The sequence below is a fragment of the Anabas testudineus genome, chromosome 9 (assembly GCF_900324465.2).
Source record: "Anabas testudineus chromosome 9, fAnaTes1.2, whole genome shotgun sequence".
Taxonomy (NCBI): domain Eukaryota; kingdom Metazoa; phylum Chordata; class Actinopteri; order Anabantiformes; family Anabantidae; genus Anabas; species Anabas testudineus.
In genome coordinates, this window is record NC_046618.1 from 16,254,265 (window position 1) to 16,273,291 (window position 19,027).

General features: G+C 41.2%; 1 protein-coding gene across 1 annotated transcript in view; it reads right to left on the bottom strand.

The window, feature by feature from the left end:
• Nucleotides 1–19,027, bottom strand: part of fbxl17 (F-box and leucine-rich repeat protein 17) — a 179,980-nt gene that overhangs the window by 11,008 nt on the left and 149,945 nt on the right. Inside the window, exon 10 of the mRNA XM_026343593.1 lies at nucleotides 6,981–7,123. Within this exon, the coding sequence (XP_026199378.1) occupies nucleotides 6,981–7,123 (143 nt within the window). The remainder of the gene's footprint in view (nucleotides 1–6,980; nucleotides 7,124–19,027) is intronic.

The window sequence follows — 19,027 nt, forward strand, 5'->3', positions numbered from 1 at the left end:
CAACTGGCTTGAATGAACTAATTGAATGAACAAAAGATGTGAGTAGCATCCAAAATTCAAACAACCTTGGCCGTCCTTGCTTAGATTAGGATAAGGGAGGGAGACACACAGGGACAAAAAAAAAAAAAGAGGGAAGAGGGGTAAAAGCACAACGAGGACAACGTGGAGAGGAGGTGAAGAAATGCATGGCTGTGTATGTGAGTGTGAACCAGGTGGGGTCATGTCACGGTGTGTGTGTCTGGTAGATTTTTGTTGAAGGGCAATTCTGAGATTCCCTTCACATACTCAGTGAACTCTGTCGGCGTCTCACTTTATTTCACCTTCTCTCCTTCACTGTCCCTTGCTCCTGCCCTTTAGAAACAAGATGAAGGGATGATCAGGAGGCGGCTTCAGTTAAGACAGCCAATCAATACAGCTCCTCTGTGTGGGATGAAACTCCAAGATTACGCTGAAAATCACAAATGGCAAATGACTCTTTCAAAGTACTTTCTCGACTTTGAGCATTCGAGTCTGACCAAAGCCTGGAAAATAGGGACCAGAGAAGCTGCTTTACGCCTCTTACACCTGATCCTGTGGATGCAGTATCTTTCTCCTAATTCCCTTTTGCTTTAGAAGCCTTTAAACTAAGGATCCCCGCCGTTTATAATAACAACACTCATCAAAGAAAGTTTTGCCGAACTCCCGAACTCTCATTTCCTAAACGAGAGTTAAAACGCTTCCTAACTCTTCGCCATACTTCACCTTTGTTTTCCTCACTCCAAACCTCCGGGCCCTGAACAATTAGACCCTTGTTTATGTCTTCAAATTGCTGTGCCGTGCCTATCTGTGTAAAGTCCCCAGCAGCTGGATGCACAAGTGGAACAACCATATTGATTGGGATGTCGGGTCTTTTAACAAGGTCTGTCTGGTTGCTCTATCTGGGGGTGTAGCAGTGCTCATACCTGTTCCCTAAATGCCGCTCCACCTGAGTTCAGGTAATGGGAGCACACTTCAAAACTGCTTACACAAAACACTTTTTGGGGCCATTTGTGAAGGGAATAGCTCTCTCTCTCTCTCTCTCTCTCTCTCTCTATTGCTTCCTTTTATCTAATTTTACTTTTATTTTGTTTCTGGTTTCTGTCATTCCTTAAATCATTCTTTTCTCCTCAAGGCAACCCCTTATTTTGCTTTTTATTCTCCTCCCTCATCTCCTCCATTACTATGATAACTCTTACTTTCTCCACCAGCTGTCCCTAAAGGGGCCAGTAGCAGTCAATGTCATTATTTTCCTAGTCCAGCTTCGTGCTGACTGTGTGAGTTTGCTTCCTTCTCCGTTTCACAACCTCGACTGCCCATTTGTTTTCACTCTAATGAAGTAGTGGAAAAGACGCAGGAAAAAAAGAAGGTGGATGAGAAGAGAACAGAGAGGAGAGGGAGGAAGTGAAAAGGATGAGGGGAAAAGAGAGGAGGACACAGACGAAGGAAAGGAGAGGGACTGCACAGGGGAAGAATGAAGGGAGGATGAGAGAAGGAGAGGTACATATGAGAAAGCTGAGAAAATGTTTCTAAAGAAAACATTCCACTAACATCGAAATCCCCAAAGTGATACATCAACAGCGGATGAATGTTCACAGTGGGCAAGTCTACGAGGGCCCATTATAGAAAACAGCAACTTAACACATTTAGGAGACATATGAAAACACTATCAAGATAAGGAGTGCACTGAGTTACACGTTGCAGCGCAAAATACAACAGTGTCTCTGCACAAATCAGTAAAGTTTACTGCTGGATCTCTGGCCCCGTGATGTCATTGAGAGCCAAGAAACCCTATAAATATTATAGCATTAGCATTTGGGGAATTAGTGAGAGTTTGGCCTGTTTATGGGTGTTTGTGTTTCTCCATCTCTGTATCTCTGTTTCTGCCCAGTCCATTGAGCAGCATGTTTTCACTACACTACGCCAATGCACTGAATTTCACCACTCAAAAGCATAGCCTGGATTAATACATAATGTGCCATTGTGTTGGTGGACGCGAGAAAGATGAATTCCTCCCACTGAGAAGACCTAACAGTTAACAGTGGGCTCACTGGGGAGCCGGGCTTTTCTGTGACACACGCACTGACACATCCAGAACTGCTAAGTAAAAAAAAAGGATTCATTTTTCAGAAGATTAAGGCACTTTTTCCTTGAATCTTTCATTTGAATACTTCAAAAGATTGGCACAATGTCATAGTTGAAAGAGGGCAAAATGAATTGATTTGATTATTTTTGGGTGAATGTGGATCAATCGCATTCTTTCCCCCTCGTCCGAGCGGGGCTGTTTGGCCCTGAGGGCAGAGGGGTGTAATCATGTGAGGCAGGCGGAGCGCGCCATTTGCCCAAGCCTAGAGGGGTTCTGATTTCAATGCTCCATTATGAGCTGTGTTAACACCAAATAACATAAATTCCTCTTGGTGAACACACACTGTAAAACAGACATGTTGCATTTCAGCACATATAAACACACTGAGACACAAAGAAAATCCTTCAGACAGATGTGTAGGGGAAGAGAGAGGAGAGGAAAAAAAAGTCAGCGAGACACACGCACACATTCCATACCATTAAGCTGGTACAGGGCTCAGCTACTGAAAGGAGAATCCAAATAACAAAATATTCTGATTAGTGCTGTACTAAGCCTGTGTTTGTACGGAGTAAAAAAAAAAACAAAAAAAAAACACATCATATCAGTCCAAATGGCACTCGACATACAATTCAGACTCCCTGGCAGAAAAATGTATACAGTACGGAAGCACATTTGTATAAACTGTGACGGGGAAATCGATCCTTCACACTGCTCCACATGAGGAGAGCCAGCTGGATCCTGTTAACAGTTCTTAAATGAGTTCTACAAGTCCTGTGAAATGTGGGGAATCTGTTACATTAAAATTCCCACCGTTTTGACAATTCCAAACAAATTTTTACAGGCCGAGTCGCGCTGCTGTGGCAGAGAGCTGACTGGATTGTCTTCACTGTATGTCAAGGTTATCACAAGACTGTATTTTTCTAAGTCTGACGGGATCCACTCTGAAACCCAACCCCACATCAGTTAGTGCGAGAGGAAGGTTTGAGCGGGGGGAAGAGAAGGAAAAAAGTGAGGGAGGGAGAGGGGAAGGAATAGAGAGAGTGAAACCATATTTATTTTAAATAGCCAAACGAAGACTGTAAAAGTTACCCGAACATCTGTAAGACAGACAGGCTAAGACTAGCCCTAAGGATGATTGGCTTATGAATGGTTGAGCACAAGTTTAGTTTATCACTGAGATATTCTCACTTTGCTAGTTTTTCCAGCCAGTGATACGTATTTGTACTAAATTCCTGCAATATACACATCCTGGACAGGAACTAAGCAAAGTCCTTGTAAGGGAAATATTAACTTTGGGATATTTGCAATATGTCTAAAACACTGTCAACATAGCTCTTACAAAGAATAACTATGAGTCTAAGTAGACCACTCTGTGTTATTGTATATACCAATTTATTCCAGCAATGCAAACATTAATAGTCGGTATGCAAAGCTAAATTATTTCAGGTTTAGGACACTTTGAATGAGCCACTTTACTATAGTACGTTGGCCTGGCCAGGAGTTAGTCTGTGTAAATATTAAGATGGATCCTCGAGTGTGTAGATCCTGAGGCTGAGCTAAACTATCTGAAGTTGTTTAGCTGAGATAAATCTGTCAAGCTCAATCATATGGAAATACCATCCACATCTAATAGAAAACATGTTCGACAATACAGTCCTTTTTGGAATTCACACCTGTTATAGCTTCATATTTTATCCTAGCATGTGACCTTTACAACCTTGGAGCACAGACGAAATACTGCTTCACTGAAGAAGTACTGCTGACCTTATATGATGGTCTTTCATGTCGTCTTCACAGAAAGAAAAAGAGAAACTGATACTTGGAGAATTTGATAAAACGAGGCATGAGGAAAAAAAAATCAAATGGATTTGTCAACATAAATAAGAGACGCTGTAGCTGAACAAAATCTAAACTTAAGTAATTTGCACCCAGAACTACATTAAGTGCAGAGATAAGATTAGTTTGCCCTAAGATTGAATTGGACATGCCTGCGGATCTTACTGCTGTGATACACAAATAAAGCATAATACAATGTAGCTGGAGGCTAAAATGTCAAAAGCAATGCAGATAAAAAAAAAAACACGAGAAAATTGAATGCACTGCCTCCTAACAACAATTTTGCCATGTTCTTTAAAATACTGACTTGATGCATTTAAGAGAGACGGAGACACATATTACTGAAACACAACAATTTTCACCAAGCAATAGACAAATGTCATATTTAAAAGACGAAATGTCATGTGTAATTTGAACAGATGTTTAAAAAATGTAATCATTTACACTCCACTTGAATACATTCAGAAGAGGGAGTGATGTTGCCAAGATGCACCAGAACAAGAAAGTCACAGTCTTAAATGAGACCTCCTCCAATACTGACCCCGGTAAAGATGGGACTGTCAGCTGCGGTAAATGTCTAAATGTAAAATGTGTAAGCATTAAATGTCAGACAGAAAAGCATTGATCTCTACTTTAGGCGACTCAAGAATCTCACGAGGACAGCAGAAGAGCTTTGAGGGATGGGGGGGGGGATGCGAGTAGGAGGTGAGAAACAGCCAGAGCATGGTCACTGCTGGCCTTGGGCTAAACCACAATTCCCCTGCTGTGTCTCTGCCTCTCACCTTTTTAACTCTTTAACTTGCTCTAAAGCTCTCATTTTCACTGTGACCTTGGTAATAACAAGCTATTTGTGTTTAGTTGTTTCCCTCTGAGCAAACTTCAGATTACCTCAGTTCTTCCATCTCTCGCTCTTCCTGAAACTTGACCAAATGTACTGTAACTCCCTTTCTTGACTAACATAATGAAAACAACAACGACGACACAAAAAGTAGCTGCCGTGGGCTGCTCTTCCCACACAGGCCTTACCCTGCCTTACCAGTACTCCAGGCTCATTTGCAATGCTAAACACAATTTTAGGGCCAGAAAAGAGAAAAGTGGAGACAAAAATGGGTGAAGGGGGCAAGTATGCAGTGAATTCATTCGCTTATTCAGAGCTGGTAATGTACCTGACCTTGGAAACTGTCAAACTCTCCTCTCTGCTCCATTCACACTCCATTACAACTCTAATAGCACCAATTACTGCTTTATTTATCTATGTCATCCCTAAATTCCCCCTTCAGAGCAGAGGGAGAATAATTATTTATCTTTCCATCCTCCAGGCTAAATTGTGAGTGTGAATATCACTTCTGAAGAGAGAGATGGACAGATAAATAAAGGCAGAGGGATGGCTGGATTTAACGTTGAGAGGGCAGCGATATGAAAGCATAATGTGGAGGGAAAACTAGGAAAAATTGTTCCAGTGAATATGTAGGTCTTTCCAGAACAGATTTTTATTAGCATGGCTGTGGATATCGATTGTTGGGTCACTGAGTCAGAGAGTCAGGACGGAACTAAATGAAAATGGAATCTAAGTGATCACCTGCTATGTAATGCGGTTACTCTTTATTACTCCTAGATAAATATGATAGATACACATTCATGTCTGCGATAATGTGAACTGAGTACATCGCTTCATCACAGAGACCTTACATATGGGGTCACTGTCAGACCCTCATATGTTTCAATTTTATTACAGTATAAATAGATAAATATGATACACCGATGTTCTTGTCACACTTAATGATCTCCGGGCAGGCATTTTTTATCCGAGAAATCTTTAGGGGCTAACCTGAGGCCACGACATGCAGATATCACTGATTTTATAATGAAGAAATAAAAATGATGAGTTCCCAACCTGGTGAAAGGCCTTGACTATAAGTCAAAATCTACGGCCTTCACCGTTCTCCCCTGCCAAATTCTACTTGTACTTTTTACTGCACAGCAGGGCCTTTTAAATGGGTTCAGCCCAAAACCCAAACATAAAATTTAGCCTAAACCTGCAAATGAAAGGCTCATTAAAACACACTATTACACTCACCATATGGAGGCCGATCAGCATAGGGATTATCGCCTGTGTTGTGTACCAGGCTTCAGTACAAGACAGCAGGCTGCACAAAATCAGCGCAGGCTAAAGTTTCTTGGTTAAGCCAGCTGTTCGATTTCTCCTCCCGGTTCGCCCTCATCCCACTCGTGTCAGACTGAATGATCCCATGCTAAGTGGATGCACCTGTATGGCAGGAGCTCCACTGAACCAATTGGAAAGGTGGGTGGAGTTGTTACCATGGCGCTACAACTAAATGTGCCTCAATCAGGTTAGTGATTGGATGAGAGTGACTTCGGAAATACGGTCCCTCAGATCCAGAGGCATCTCTAATGCTGTTTTACTTTAGTTTTATTATCATTCAATCAGCTCAAGTAAAACATGTATCATAGAGACATATTGCGCCTAGTGGCTTAGTTACTCCACATGATCTCCATTGGATACATTTTAATTGGCCAGTTTCCCTAACCTGTTACTTTGGTTGGGTTATCTGTGTTTGATTATGTGTCTGTGTGTATATTAGCGCTTGGCAACAGATGCATTTAATACTTAGACCAAAATTAGTCAACTGCTCATCATCTTTAATACTATTTCTACCAAGGTAAATATCCCATTAAGGCATTGACTGGCCAGTGTGGGCACGCCTGCAAATCACTGAGCAGCACTACTTTAAAGTATTATTTAATTATAAGGCTTGTTGTCAATCATACATCATATCACATAATATAATATGTAATATAATGCATTAAAGTCAGTCAGCAACTAAAGATTATTGTTTTGGTTTATAAAATGTGCACTTTGTGCAAATGCTAATTGCATTTATTGTCCAACACCGCAGTGCACTGATAAGATTATCTAAAAACATTTCTAGGAACATTTTTTGAGAGTGCATCCCATTTACAGTAGAGCACATACTGACAGGAAACCAGACAGCAATAGGCATTATGGGCTGAGCCTTGTTACCTTGTCACATCTCATGAGGCCCAGGTAGCGGAGGGACTTGCTGCTCTGAGCGATCTGTGTGGCTCCGTGGTCTGTGATATCCTTACACCATCCAGCATCCACGGTCTCTATGGTACTGCTGTACTGGCCTATGGCTATCAGCGCTGTGGGCACAGGAGGAAGATAGAGGGACGGGGAGGCAGGGAAGGAGAGACAGAGAAAAAAAAAGAAAAGAAAAGGTGTTAGTCTGACAACCTTTCTCATGCAAATGCAGCACTATCGTCCTCCCACGGAGACGCAGCGAAATTCAAGATGAAATCAGGGCAAGTCATCTGGCCAGCTGTGACACATAATCCCAGTGTTTATACAACACCTTGAAAATATCCACACATACACACACCAGGTAAAACGCTGGAACACACACGCACACATATACACAAATCTTACACACACTTCTGCTTATTCAGACTGCTACAGGATTCATCCATTAGAGAACTGGCATGAGTCACAGCACTGAAAGGCAATGACATCGTGCCAGGGTAAAGTGTGACTCTATGCCAGTGTATGATTTAATTTTGCTTGTGCCTGTGTGTGTTTGTGTGTGTTTACTGTTGCCAGGGCAAAAAAACAGTGCCAGGGTAAAGAGTATCTACCAAAACAAATATCTGTCAGTGTCTAGGGGGGTATGTTGCAACTTGGAGAGTGTGTGTGGGTGTGTGTACATACCTTCACATGCACATGTTGTTCTTCTGATACTTCCTTAATTTACTTTTGAGAAGGGTACAAATTAAAATGTGTAGCTGACAAATAAGATGAGATTAAATCTTCTGTACTCTATCTCAAGTAAAGACACACTCTGTTGCATTAACATGCGCAGATACACAACAATCTTCCTCATCAATCTTGGACTCGTCAATCGCCGGAGGAGACCTGTGCTCTGCCGGTCGATTGATAGTGCTGCTTGGTGATCGATTGGCAGGGCCTTGGCTTTGTTCTCCATTCTCTCACAATCATCACTAATGAGAGTGGGAAGGGAGGAGGAGGAGGCAAAGGATGAGAAAAAGATGAAAGGAGGAGGGTAAAGACAGAGAAAGCCTTTGACAGCACCTTCAAATAGTTACTTAGCCCTGATGTTGTTTTCTCATTCGCAGAAACCCAATTTCACTTTAAACTTTTTGACAAGAGAGCTCGAGACTCAAATCTATTCATATTCAATAAGGAGGGAAATACAGAGCTGTTGCTCTTCCTCTTCCCCTTTTCCAATGTCGATCATGCGCAATCTACAAAATACCTCCACATATTATGGTATTAAATAACATAGAGTGAGCACATTGATTGTTGCTGCACACTGGGTAAGAGTCGCTGTCCAAGAGTTGTTTGTGCATGTACACAAGTGTGCGAGTGTATGCTTACAGTCTGGAGCAAAAGCTTGTTCCCACAGGAGAAGGGAAATGAATAATCTCATGCTTTTTGAATCAACTGCACATTTTTAAACCTTCCTTCCTCCTGCCCAGCTGGAGCCATGTAATGTAGAGTCTTCGACACACACACACACACACACACAGGAATGATATTGTACTGTATGTAACATATGTAAAATATAGCTTTGAGCACATGGAGTGCTCCACATGTGGCTCTTTTCGTGCTCCAGCATGCTCTTGGATGCCATGTAAAATAGCACATTACGACTAAACAGGCAGTAACACGGCTTTGAAGCCACAGTATGTTTCATGTAAAACGGCACGGTGGGGAAGGGGCTCCAGGAGGCCAGATGGACGAACAGCACACCAAGTCGCCACGCTGGTTTCTGACTAGTCGTGACCTGGCAAACGTGCAAAGCTTTAAAGATATCAAATGGGTGAATAGTGGCTCCTCATCCTGCTCCCCTTGTCATCTAATCACATGATCCCAAACTCAATTACTTGGTCTCAGCCCTCTCATCTGCTGATAAGACACACGTACTGCTGCGGAAACCCCTTGCAGAACGATTGAGGTGTCTTTTGGAAAACGGGAAGAACAATTAAGGGACAACAGAACTGCTACCTCCCTGTTTCTTCCTCCTTCAATCTGACTTCTCTTAAACTGACAAAGTAAGTGTAGGGAAGCAGACAGATGCCTACAAAAGCAAATGTTTAAGAAGTGCAAGCCAATACATTGTCTGTATTTCCTGATTATTGTGCAGCACTCACCTAAGCACACAGCCTTCCTAATCGGAATTACTGTCGACAGACTCCACACTTTATAAAGAAAACATATGGCAGTTGAAGATAGCCGCAAGGAGAAAGAGAGCAAATAACACTGAGCATCGTTTTGTTAAACTCTTAAGTTAGTAACTGGAGCAGTCAGATAATGCCTCTGTCACAATGAGCCAAGTGTTCAAGGCTATTTAGACTTGTTCACTACTCTATCAACAAGTTCATCTGGTTGCCATTACAGTCTAATATCCCTGTGTGTGCTGCCTCTCCCGCTCCATTCCTTTGATCCATTATCAGGAGACTGTAAACTCCAGCTACTCCTTGTGGCAAATGGAAATCGTTGGCTACTTTTTCAAAGGAGAAGAGCTTTCAGTGACTTTTTACCAGAGTCGAACATTTTTTGTCAAAGATAGAGAGAAGCTCTGTGCCTTTGTTTTGTAAGATAGTGGGAAAATCCATGTATAAAGAGGTGTTTCATTTATGTTGACAACACACTGTGATTATACTGTAATTTTGTTTGTGTAAGTAAAGTGGTTGTGCATTATTGTCAATATGAAAAAGTAAAACTAAGTGATAATGTCAGTACATCACTGCATTGTACACACATACGAAAAGTAATTTAATTGTAAATTCATTTTTGAAAGAACAACAAAATTAGAGAGTATGATGAGAGCAGAATTCTGTATAACAAAAAAAGGTTTTACTAACATCTGTTCTATGTTGTGGATGCTTTTTGATAGTACATATGATTGTAATGCGATATTTGAACGATATGGAGATAGTAATGAAAGCTTTTATTTGTACGCTGTGATGTGACAGTGGCATGAGGGTTCACATACTTTTTCCACTACAACAAGGTTAGTGCTACATATGCTACACACAGATGCTGACGGCGAGTCACAACATAACATGATTATTACTTAATCAGGACCTATTTAATTATAAATACATACAACAACATTTTAAATACAAGTTTAAATCAAATTCTGAATTTACCAATCTCAATTTCTGTTAATTGACGATTACATGATTAAAAATGTAACCACAAAATATAAGGTTTTCAAAAACCTTTGACTGGCAGTGTATAAGGAACCATAGGAGCAGGAAATTGTCTTTCCTGACTGATAATGATTTTCTGTCTGAGAAATAGATGAAGCGATATGCAAGAGAAGTTAAGGTGAAAAAGAGGTGAAGAGTCAGAGGAGAAAAGAGGGGAAAATCCCATTCTGGCATCGGGAGCTGTGACTGAGTGGTGACTACACACTCACAGACGGTAATGAGGACACACTCTGCTGCCCTGCCTGAAAATGGCTTTAGGATCTGGCTTCAGTGTGTGTGTGTGTGTGTGTGTGTGTGTGTGTGTGTGTGTGTGTGTGTGTGTGTGTGTGTGTGTGTGTGTGTGTGTGTGAATGTGTGTGTGTACATTCCCAGTTTAGTGTGAAAAGAAGCAGAGAGAGACAGAGATTGACCTTAAATTTTGCATATCATTCATTTTGAGCATAGCACATTTCACTTGTCTTTTACCAAGTCTGTCAAATGGGAATAAAACCACATCATCATACGAGGAACAGGTGGGGATCATATATAAAATCGTTTGGGTTAGTTTGTTTAAGTATTTCCTGGGATTTAACCCAACATATCTCCATGTCAAATAATTAATAACAGTCAATCAGTTCACAGATCAATAAGTGTGTCATGGACCATATAGTGCTCGAACATATCCCTGTATTAAAACCAGAGCCTGCAACTGCTCATGACAAAGTGTTGCAATTATTTTGCCAAGACCTTCCCAAATATTCAAATTGAACTACAGTTCGTCGCTCTACTCATAGGTTGCAATTAGAAACCTAGCGGTAAAGTTAAGCAGATGTGAATAGCAAAGGTGAGTAAAACCCTACATTTTTTGCGTTTCATTAACCTCTGCATTATCTCTGGACAGAGATTCATTACCCATTACTTCCCCGTATCAGTCACAAGCTGTTATCAAACACCATAAATACTGGGTTTATCCAAACATAGGAGCGGTCCTAGGCTAAGGTAACCGCACTCCTAACAGCAGGGTCAGGCGTTGGTCAATCCTGTGATGACCGCAACGTGAGAAGAAACCTTCCTTAATCAGCTTATTCTCCTATCTCTCTACCTGACCTCAGAGATTCAGGGGTTAAGCATCTTTTACAGCCTTATTAGATATTCACTTATTACATTCTCCTAAATGATGGTGTGCCATTACTGCTATCTTATTCCTCTGAAGCCATCCCCAGGCCTGTCTGCAGTAACCCTATACACCATATTTTAGCTGCTGATGAAGACAGAACGCCTACGAAAAGCATGATGGTACATGGTAAAGATTTACTGTGATGCATTGTGTGCATGTGTGCTGAGTGTGTGTGTAGGAATATGGCAGCGGGGACAACAGAAAAGGCTTATTATGGCTGATGTATTCCAGAGAGCACAACTGTCATGTCTAATGTTGAAGACATTCACTTGGTTCTTTGTGTTGCGTTGAAAAACGCGGCCTCAGTTTTGCCCTCTCTACTGTGTTGTCTTATGCCCAGAACTAAAAGAAAACTGCTTTTCACTTCTTATCCTGTTATGTTGTGGAAGTTACAAGGGAAGCTAAGAAGCTATCACAATCTGTTTCGCCACTCTGACTCAACGCCAGCACAGCATTGAGAAGTGGTACAAAATAAAATCTATTTTATATAATATTATAATTATATAATTATCATATCATTATAAAAATGTCCTGCTATCCTTTAAATACTGTATCTATTAATATATGAGGATATATTGTCACACATTAGTTATATTAGCTATACAGTACTTGTGGCACCATTAGATTTTTATACAATTCTGTCATTAATGTGATTAAGTCCCATAATGTTTCATTAGATTTACACACTGGGATCATCACATTAGCTAAAGCAGACATCCGTGTCTGATTATCTTAGCTGCAAAATATTTCTCAACACACCCATAAAAAACTGCTTCAACTTTCCACATCACCCATTCCTAATCAGAACCATACAAAGTTTATTTTCAAGGTAGGAAAGTAAAGGTTTGGATGCTTGTAAATGTACGTGCACGAGCAGGCATACGTCATTCGAGAGTGTTAAATGAGTGTTGTAAGTAAGCAACCATGTGGAGGTCTCTTCAATTCCATTCAATTCAGTTTTATTTGTATAGCGCCAAATCACAACAGAAGTCATGTCAAGGCACTGTACAGTGTAAAGTTTAAGACCTTACAAAGTATAATTGTACAAAGAATTGTATAGAAAAGCCAACAATCCCAAACTCGATGCCCGTCTAACCTGGCCGGCCCCAATGGTCTGATTGATTAACACGCTGTGCTCATCTTCAAACTGACTGGGGTCACACAGAGTGCGACACAACTGCTGTAAACAACATAACACCGAAAGGAACTGAAACGCACGCATGCACAGGAGGCAGGGGATTAGAGGGGGGGACTGTTGCTTTGGCCTGTGGTGAGTTGAGAATTAACAAATTAAAACCAGTGTGAACTAGAGGGAACTGGAGAAGGTATCCAGACAATCCCTCGATTCAGGATGAAACAAACAAACAAAAAAAAAAAAACAGTTGGGCTGTGGACTTGAACATGAAATCGATGTGTCAAAGCCTAATTAGATAAACAAAAAGTATGCAGATACAAAGGGAAAGTAGAAGACAGGGATAGTAGCAAAAGGAAAATAAGAGGCAGAGGTTGTATGATTTGACTTTCTTTGCCCTGACATTTTGGCAAATGCAATCAAAGACCATGGGGAACTGAAATGAGCCAGGCTCGGTAGAGAGACACAGCAGAGAAGAGGAACAGATTGAGTGTGACACAAGAAGGAGGGAGAGCACTTTATGGTGGGACATGCTCGATCTGGGAAATTAATTAGCCAGAGGGCAGGGTTTAAGGCAGTGTGCCTTCTTGCTTGTGTGAGTACAGAGGGCACATGCATGTCCCCAATCAGCTTCTGATCTGATGTAAACCAGCTGGCACATACCATTTTGGGGCAGCGTGTGCTTGTATGGCTTTATGTGTGTGTGTGTGTGTGTGTGTGTGTGTGTGTGTGTGTGTGTGTGTGTGTGTGTGTGTGTGTGTGTGAGGGAAACGTAGAGAAGAACAGAGGCAATCAGCAGACCCTCAAATGTTTAAATGGTGAGGTAGAGACAGAACAACTAAAAAGTGACTTTGATGTTTTATGGTGGTCTACCATCTGAAAATAATACATCTAAATACACACACACACACACACACACACACACACACACACACACACACACACACACACACACACAGACTGTTTTAGCAGTTGATGTGTGATAACCTTGTGGATGGGATGTGAAGTTTGAAGTGGAAACGAAGATTGGAAAGGTGAGTGAGCGACAGCGAGGCAGAGAGGGAGTGATAGAGAGGAAGAGTGATGGGCAAGGACAGATAGACTGAGTGAAGGGGTGATAAGGAGAGATGGAGCTATCAGAGAGGTGACCTACAACAGGCTTTCCTTCACTACTGAGAACAAGCACTCATCACCAACACACACACACACGCACACCATCATCAGGACTCAATTAGGCTGAACAAGCTGTGGGCTAAAATTAGAGCGGTATATTTTGTAGAATAAAAACATAATTTAATTAATTTCTACAATGAGTTCCAACAGGATGCTCTCACAATTTTAAAAAATACTTTCTACAGTCAAGAACAAAATACGCCAAGGCTGTCGTATTTTAGAACCAGTCTCACAAGGACTTATATCCGTATAGGATGACTGTACCCCCAACCATTTAGTCCAGTGCAAATGCAGGAAGTAGCATTCCCAGTGGAAAGACAGGGTGTGGACATGGGGGGAGTAACAGATTAAAGAAATGCGTTTTTTATCGAGCATAACTATTTTTCCCTAACCAAATATTTGACTTGTCCAACCTTTACCACATCATGGTCATTTGTAACACTTGAGCACGGCCCTTAATCCCCAGATGTTGGAGTACAGCTGCTCAGTGACCAAAAGACCAAACGCTGCTATGAACATCTGTAAAGTCGAGTGTGAACAGCACATTTCTGAAACCATGAAACCTTAATTAATATAAATATAAAGTTAAATAATGTTATCTCAACTCTATCAGATTGAACTTTGTGCTGATGTTATTTCTACCCACTAGCACAATGACACTGGAGTTCACACAATGCTCTACACACATAAAAGGTTTTCAGTTTTGTCACAACTAGGTTTAATCGTTCTAGCTGCTCTTCCTCACTGTCAACAGCAGCTCCTTCATCATTTTGTTTCAGTTGTAGAAGGATTTCTTCTACTGTTCTATCTCTTAGTACAGTTCTGTTAGTGACATGAAACCCTCTTGTTGTTCACTTATACAGCTTTAAGTAGAAGCTGACAGCGCTTTGAACAAAAGGTTTAGATTGCACAGAGGTAAGAATCTTGATTTTAATATGCTCGAGTAGTAGGAGCTAAAGCTTTAAAGCAAATACAGAGAAATTCATAACGGAGCTCAATTCAATAACCAATGTAAAGGACTACGGCATTGTCTGCGTGTGTTTGTGAATCTAATCTGTGTGAACGCATTGCTTTTATATCTTTCTTCAAAAGGTACCATCAAGAAAACAGACTAAAAAGTAAACACACAAAAACTGAGGTTCCCATTGTCATCAGCAGTAAAAGCAGGATATTAAGCTCTATTTCAAACCAACAGCACCTCTGCTCCGATGCACCTATCTTCTGAGGATATTAATCCTCCCCACCTTTTCTCGCTGTCTCCCTTCTATTCTCCATCACTCTCACTCACCCTCTCTCTCTCTCTCTATTTTGGATTGTGTACAACAGGGAAACTGCTCTCCAATTCTGACATCACAGATGGAGGGGCATAAAGCTTAACAACTTCAATTTGAAATGAGAAGGTGAGAGAGGAGCGGCGAGGAAGTGAAGAGGAGGCAAGAGGACACGGACGAAGACAGACAGTATTCTAGTCACTGAACCGCATGTTGCATGTGTCTGACTGGAATTAATGTAGCGTAGCAATAGTTATGGCTTAGGTTATGGATTATGGCTAATCCTTTAGCATAGGGAGCAGGTCTTAAAGGTAATTACATGCTACTATTGGATCCAGAGCCTAGAAATGGGCCTCTCTTACATCATGCTTATTAAGATCCAGAAGAAAACTGGCTGCTCTTACGTGCTGCTTCCAGAAAATAATCTTAATGCTATTTAAACTTGTTTGGAAGCTAAAAGACCATTCCTGCGGGGATCTCGGACATTCTTTTAATTTGTCGTGGGAAGAGGAAAAGCATTGCTTAAAGATACAAAAACATCTTTTTTGTTGTATCATCTGTGATTATTAGTTTGATTTAGTTATGTAAAAACAAACATACTGGACAGATCAGCATGCAGAAGAGGATTAGGTAATTAACAGATTAACAGCACCACTCAGTTCCCACAGAATATTACTAACATGGACAGGAAGAAGGTGGCATCCGCTTTGATGTTTTTATTTTGTTATTTTAGTCATTTGTCTTGCCCACTCTGTTTTCCCCCAACACATAGTCTCCGTTCCAAGTGCCGCCAAGTCTGTTTCTATGCCTTATCTTGAGTCTTTAACGGTCCACTCTGTCCGCTTGAACCCAGCGGGAATCATTAACCAGACACACACTTCCTCCTCGGCTACCCTTGGCAAAACTCTCCAAATCGCTGCGATCACAAGACAGTGTGTGTCTGTGTGTGGCTTCTGTGTGTGAATTAGGGGTCTACTCAGCCCCTGAAACAACCCTAAAACAAATGACCCAATACCAATTAGGCGCACAGCAATTAGGTTAGCAGACCGTTGATAGCATGCAGACCCACCTCAGCCTTAAGTTATGACTGTAAGTCGATGGAGTGTACATTTAAACATTTAAAAGAGAGACTTTAGAGAGTGTAGAAGAAGAAAATCCATAAAAGTAGAACTGATAAAATTCAAAAAGATACAGAAAAGCATATTATCTCCATTATAAAGTGTGAAAAAAACCCCATTAAAAATACATTCTTCTTTTGTCGTTCTGTGTTTGGATCACTTTGGTCTTTTTTATACAAACTCCTAATGGCTCGTGAGTCTGTAATAGCACTTAGTCAGGTCTCACCAAAAGCTCTTTAGCAAAGTTTAAAGCAGCTGTGATGTTTTCTGATCGATACCTGGCCATAACTCAAATCACGTGTCAACTGTCATTACTGTATACACTGCACACCCTCAACACAGACTGAACCGAAGCACACACACTAACACAAACACAGGCACACACACACAGACATGTATATTTTCATGAGCTTAGACAGTGTTTTTGATCAATACCTGGCTATAGATCAAACACCTTTTTCAGTTTATGGCTAACCTTTCCCAAGGCTCATTTCAGACGCGCACAGAATAACTCATGTCTTACTTGAAACTGCTGCTTTGACTGCAACTATGAAATTGATAAGTGCTCTTAAATGCGAAATGACAGTTTAAGAACCTCGCTTTGTACCGCAGCGTAATCAGAATGTCTCATAAAAACACAAAGCACTTTTCTCCAGGAGGTAACTTCATAGTCTGTGCCAGAGTGAGAAATGCACAACAGTCCAAAATGTGCAGCTAAACACTCAAAATTGCATGAGCGTTCTTCTTTATTAAAGGATAATTTGTCCAAATGTAACAAGGGAAAACTATTTTCCCTCATATTTTTCATTATATGTAGAATTCGGGAAATAGATGAGTTTGTTTCGCTACAGATATTTCATCTACCAGAATATTACTAACTTTAAATTTAGCTTGAATATTTTTAGGAACCCGCTGACAACTGCAACAAGGGTATTTTAGTTTAGCTTAAATATAATCAGCCAGGAATCTTATTAAGAAAACTTTTGAAATGAAATCACCATGCAATAAAACATAACTTTTTGTTCTTCGTGTACTGTATCATCTGAAAGTCTGCCTGAGCGACCAGAGAGGGGCCTTTATGTATTGTGCGAGCAGTCCGGTTAACCAATCCCACAAACTGCTTTGTTATTGAACAATGTGTGACGCTGCCTTTAACCCCATGGTTGATGTGTGAATGTCGACTGTTGTTTTTTCCGATCATCTATTCGATTCCCTCTACTCCTGCTTTGCTCGTCTTTTACTTTCTCTCATCCTCTCCCTCTCATGCCTTGATGATATTTTTCCTCTCCAACTCGCCTCTAATGTTTGCTTCATTCCCATCCTGTCTCCCTTCCTCTTCCTCCGCGACGTCTTCCTCCTGATTCCCTGTAAAGGATGTTCCTGTGTTCAGGGCCGCTGTGACCCCCTTTGCAGCTCCGTTGACCTTTAACATTGTTACGACTGGGGTCAGTGGCTGTCGCCATGGTGTTTAACATCTCCCCAGGAGGCCATCCGTGTCCATGTGTATAGTGTACAATTCAAACATGCACGTACACATTATTCAGAAAGTCAGAGGCATGTGACAGTGACCTTTTATATTCACTTTAATCTTCTACCCAGGTTACGAGCGAAGACAGAAAACAAAGCTTCAGACAAATCTCCTCTCCTGTTTCCTTCAACATCTTTTACTCATTCTTTTATCCAGCTTGCCTCCCTGAACGATTCATTTTTGCCCTTCCTCCCTGTGGTCTCAACAGGTCTCTTTCTTGTTCGCCTTTCTGTGACTTTCAAGTGCAGGCTACTGAGTTCCACAACCACAATTGAAAGACATCCCACATTGACAATTACCCCGCTCAGCTACGGCTGAAACCTGTGCCCACGAACCAGACAAGAGCAGGAAGCATTTCTATATACTAAAACAAAATAGAATCTAATAAGGAAATAAAGCTGTACCATTCCATCACCACAGTTACCACAACTTCTAAAACATCAGAATTTTAATTTCTAGCTTTTAAATGCAAAAAAAAAATTCTAACCAAGCAAAATTGGTGAGTCATCTGTTTCGGTTTGAAACACATTTGCATCTCCGTCTGATTGCATCTGACAGCAGATATTTGCTTAAATAAGTGCATGTGGCTACTTTTGTGTGTGTGTGTGTGTGTGTGTGTGTGTGTGTGTGTGTGTGTAGCATGCCCATCCTGGAGGCATGTGAGCTTGGGGAGGCTAAACATTGGGCAAACGATACAAGTCCTGCACTCCTCCTCCATAAATTACCAGCTCATTACAGTAATGCAGCCCATTTAGCATAGGAGGAGGAGGGAGACAAAGAGGGAGATGTAAGAAAGGATTGCAGAAAAAAAAAGTGTTTCAGGGTAACAGGATTCATACAGGGGTGAAGCAGATGAAGCATAAATGTCAAGAAAGAAAATGGGGTGAGGACAAGAGAGGAAGAGGAGATGATAAGGCAAGAAAATAAGGAGGGAGGGGAAGCAAAAGAGAGTTTGCTGTGATGTGTTTAAGAAGCTTTTCAATCTCAACAGAAGTGCTTTTCATTAGGTTAAAATCTATCATCTATGCTGCTGAAGGAAAAAAAAGACAATAGGGAAATATTAATATAGATAGTGGCTATGGTAGGAGACAGGGATATGGACCCAGACAGGAGAGAGGGAGGACAGAAAGGGTGGAGGGAGGGAGGGAGAGAGAGAGAGAGTGTGTGAGAGAGAGGATGGGATGAGATGTAACAGTTGTAATTGAATAGTGAACTAGAGAGGGCCTGAGTGCAAGCACTGATTAATACAATTCAAATTGATTGTCTCCTAGTAGCTGTGAGAACATCTCATTCTGACTTTCATATTTGAATGTTCAGCATGTTCTCTGTGTGCATCAGTGCATGTGTGTGTGTGTGTGTGGGTCTGTGTGTTTAACTGAGAGCAGCAGTTCTCAAGGGTAGGGAGATAGAGAGTGCCCTCTAGTGCTTGTTGCTTC